At 38.0% G+C, this 3375-nt stretch overlaps 1 protein-coding gene across 1 annotated transcript in view; it reads left to right on the top strand.

Moving 5' to 3' along the window:
- LOC107714755 (semaphorin-6D-like) overlaps window positions 1-2699 on the top strand; it is a 27782-nt gene extending 25083 nt beyond the window's left edge. Inside the window, exon 17 of the mRNA XM_016520719.1 lies at window positions 1387-2699. Coding sequence (XP_016376205.1) covers window positions 1387-2240 — 854 coding nt within the window. The 3' untranslated portion in view covers window positions 2241-2699. The remainder of the gene's footprint in view (window positions 1-1386) is intronic.
- The last annotated feature ends 676 nt before the right edge of the window (window positions 2700-3375 follow it).

The raw sequence follows: 3375 nt of genomic DNA, 5'->3' as shown, positions 1-3375 counted from the left end.
GCGTGTGTGTGTGTGTGTGTGCACGTGTGTGTGTGTGAGTGTGTGTGTAAACAGGGCGGGGTTTGAGCAGGACATTGACGGTGACCAGTCACATTCATTTGACACATGCACAGGTGAGTGAGTCACTGTCACATTACTTCTGAGCTAGATGCAGTCATAATACCTTATTTTAATCTCAGATATATATTGATCTTGGAAGTATAAGAGAGAATTTTGGCACTGATGTTTGATTAAAGTCTGTCATTTAACATAAGAGGAAGTGATGAGCTTGATTCCATGCTGCTTTTATCAGTGACTTGATGTAACAGACCTGTTAAAAACTAATGTGATACTAATGAACTAATGCTGATCTCTTCTATATTTGTGTATGTTCAGATGTGATGTCAGCAGCAGGTAGTGATGTGAACTCAGCTGTGGATTCAGCCTCTGGTCAGTGTCACACACATTATGATCTGATCGAGTTTTTTGGACAAATATTTTAAAAATCTAAAAAAATGTGCATTCTATTTTTTGGAGCATCTCAGTTGCTCCATCAGGCTTTTATGGCTCATATAGTCTGATATAGTGAGAATATGGAGGAAAAACAGCTCAAAATATGAATTTGGTGCAGATGCTGATATTTATATGATGAGATTCTGATGCTTATAATGTAAATCAATGAGATGTTTATAACAGTAGAGCAGATACTGACATAAAATGATCTAAATATCACTCTATATCTCCAGTAATCTGTCTCAGTAAGATGAGATTGAAATGCTCCAAACATATAATGCAGTGATTGAGAGCTGAAGAAATAAAGGCTCCTCAGAAGATGTGAGATGTTCTGGAGGCTTGTGAAGATCATTCCTCCGCTGAGGAACAGTGAAAGTAAAGCTTCTGGAAACAAACGCTCCTCAAAAGATCCTGAGGATCAGATTTGAGACTCTAAAACATGATTGATGGAGAATCAAGTAAAGCTGAGCTGCTTCAGTCCAGTAAGTGTTCATCTGGAGATATTACTGCAGTTATTCTGACCTTTACTTGATCAAAACCAGTCAAGATTTGACACGAGAAGAGTTTCTATCATTACTCTAAAAGAGCTTTCACTCAGACAGAAGACATGAGGAGATTGAGTGTGAAACAGCAAAGTTTGATCATGTAGATCACAAACAACAGAACAAAGATGCAGAGTAAACCTTAATTTTGGTGACAAATATTTTTACATTCAGATTGCTAAAATCAATGCAAAATAAAAAAAAGTGCAACCCAGCGTAACAATTTATCCAAAGGAACCTAAAATTTTTATTCATTAGACGACTACATTAGTATTAGGAACAAAAGAATTGTAATTGACGGCTAAATATGAGATGAACGAGAGTAAAGAATAAGATCAGTCTGTCTCTGTAGGTGTGAAGCAGCTCCCTGACGCGCCGGGTCACTACACTCTTCTGGGCTCGTGTGTGTTGGTGGCGTTCGTGTTGGGCGCCGTCGTGTCAGGTTTGCTGGTGTCCTGTTACTGCGGTCAGAGATCCCACCAATCACAGGAGCCCGAGGCGTCGCTCTCGCTCAACAGCCTCACAGACACCAAACCAGAAAAGAACAACCTCCCATCCTCTCAGACCTACAGCTCCGTTAAACCACACGCGACTGAGGAGGAGGAGCTCGTCTCGAACCTGCCCACTCCTGATTCGACCCCGGAGCTGCCAATCAAGAACTTAAAGGCTCTAAACAGCCAATGGGAGAGAAGCCACACCCACAGCTTCACCCTGCAGGTGTTTCCCACCAATCAGACGCGTCCCAGCAAACACACGCCCTCAGAGAGCCACGATGAGGATGCGTTTACACACATGCAGAATCTTGATCTTGTGAGTTCATCCTTGCACATGCCAACATCGTATTACAGCTGCCTAAAAGACATGCCTGAAACCTCAGCGTTTCCGCTACAAACGCTTTCTGAGCGGCCAGACTGCAGCATAAGCTCCTCACAGCACCACATGCTTATAAAGATGCTCACAAACACCCGCCAGCACAGCTTCAACCAGAAATCAGCGCAACCGGGAAACATCTACGAGATACACAGGCCTTTAATCGCAGACGGCTCGTGTCTGACGCGACAGCACAGCTACAGCGAGCCTCCGCTGCTCCAGCGGGCAGCTATCATCAGACGCACAGAGTCGCTCAAACCACAGATCCCACCCAAACCCACAAACATACCCCCCAAAACACTACACCTGCCCTCGCACGCCAAACACAGCTACTGAGACACCACCAGCACACCAAAGGTCAGAGGTCAAAGACACGGCAGGTTTGGAATTTAATACTAGCATACTGATCACTGCACAGTGTATACTGTATATAGCACTTTATACTATTATGTTGCATGTTTAATTCAGCATTTGAGGTCCAGTTGACTTTCAAATAAAAAGGTTATTTTGCATTTCTAATGCGATTTTGTTTCCCTTGACAAAAATCTAAAAAAAAAAAAAAAAACTAATTTTTTCCATTGGCTTCTGTACTATTTCAGAAAATAAGCTCTTGTGACCAACAAAATCCTTAGCATACTGATTACATTGGGTATATGGGAAACATGTTTAATTCAGCATTCGACGTCTAAGTATCGTTCAAAAAACAAACAAATGCTATTTTACAATTTTAAAACTATTTCTGTTCCCTCGACCAAAAAGCTCAACAAATAGGATTTTCCATTGCCTTTTAGATTAGACTTCTGGGAAATTCAAGACAAGTTTTGTCTTTAAAACAATCTTAAGAAAAAAAGATGAGAATTTTTTTAAAATGTTTTGGGAATACTAAAAAAAAAAAAAAAAAGGTTATTTTGTATATTTATTAGTGCTGTCAAACGATTAATCGCATCCAAAATAAAAGTTTTTGTTTGTATAATATATGTGTGTGAACGGTGCATATTTATTATGTATATGTACATACACACACATGCATGTATATATTTAAGAAAAATTTTACGTTTATATATTAAATATATGATATAAATTATATTAATATAAATATATACATGTAAATATTTTCAAAATATATGCTTTGTGTGTGTATTTATATATACATAATAAATATACACAATACACACACATATACTGTGTAAACAAAAACTTTTATTTTGGATGCGATTAATCGTTTGACAGCACTATTATTTATTTTTGCATATTCGTTAATCGAAATTGAATTTTCTATTGGCTTTTTGGATAAACATCTCGGGGATTTCAGAAAAGTTTGAGAATATCCTAACTTTTAAGTTATTTACAAAGGTTTTTTAAAGAACTATTTTCAGTTCAAATTCTTAAGTTTTGTCTTTCAAAAAATCTGAAGGAAAAAAGATTAAGAACATACAAAATTCTTCAATTCTTCTAACGTTTTGTGTTTTTA

The sequence above is a fragment of the Sinocyclocheilus rhinocerous genome, unplaced genomic scaffold (assembly GCF_001515625.1).
Source record: "Sinocyclocheilus rhinocerous isolate Xijiao unplaced genomic scaffold, SAMN03320098_v1.1 scaffold359, whole genome shotgun sequence".
Classification (NCBI taxonomy): Eukaryota; Metazoa; Chordata; class Actinopteri; order Cypriniformes; family Cyprinidae; genus Sinocyclocheilus; species Sinocyclocheilus rhinocerous.
The sequence above is the reverse complement of the archived record's forward strand: the minus strand, read 5'-3'. Positions and strand labels throughout refer to the sequence as shown.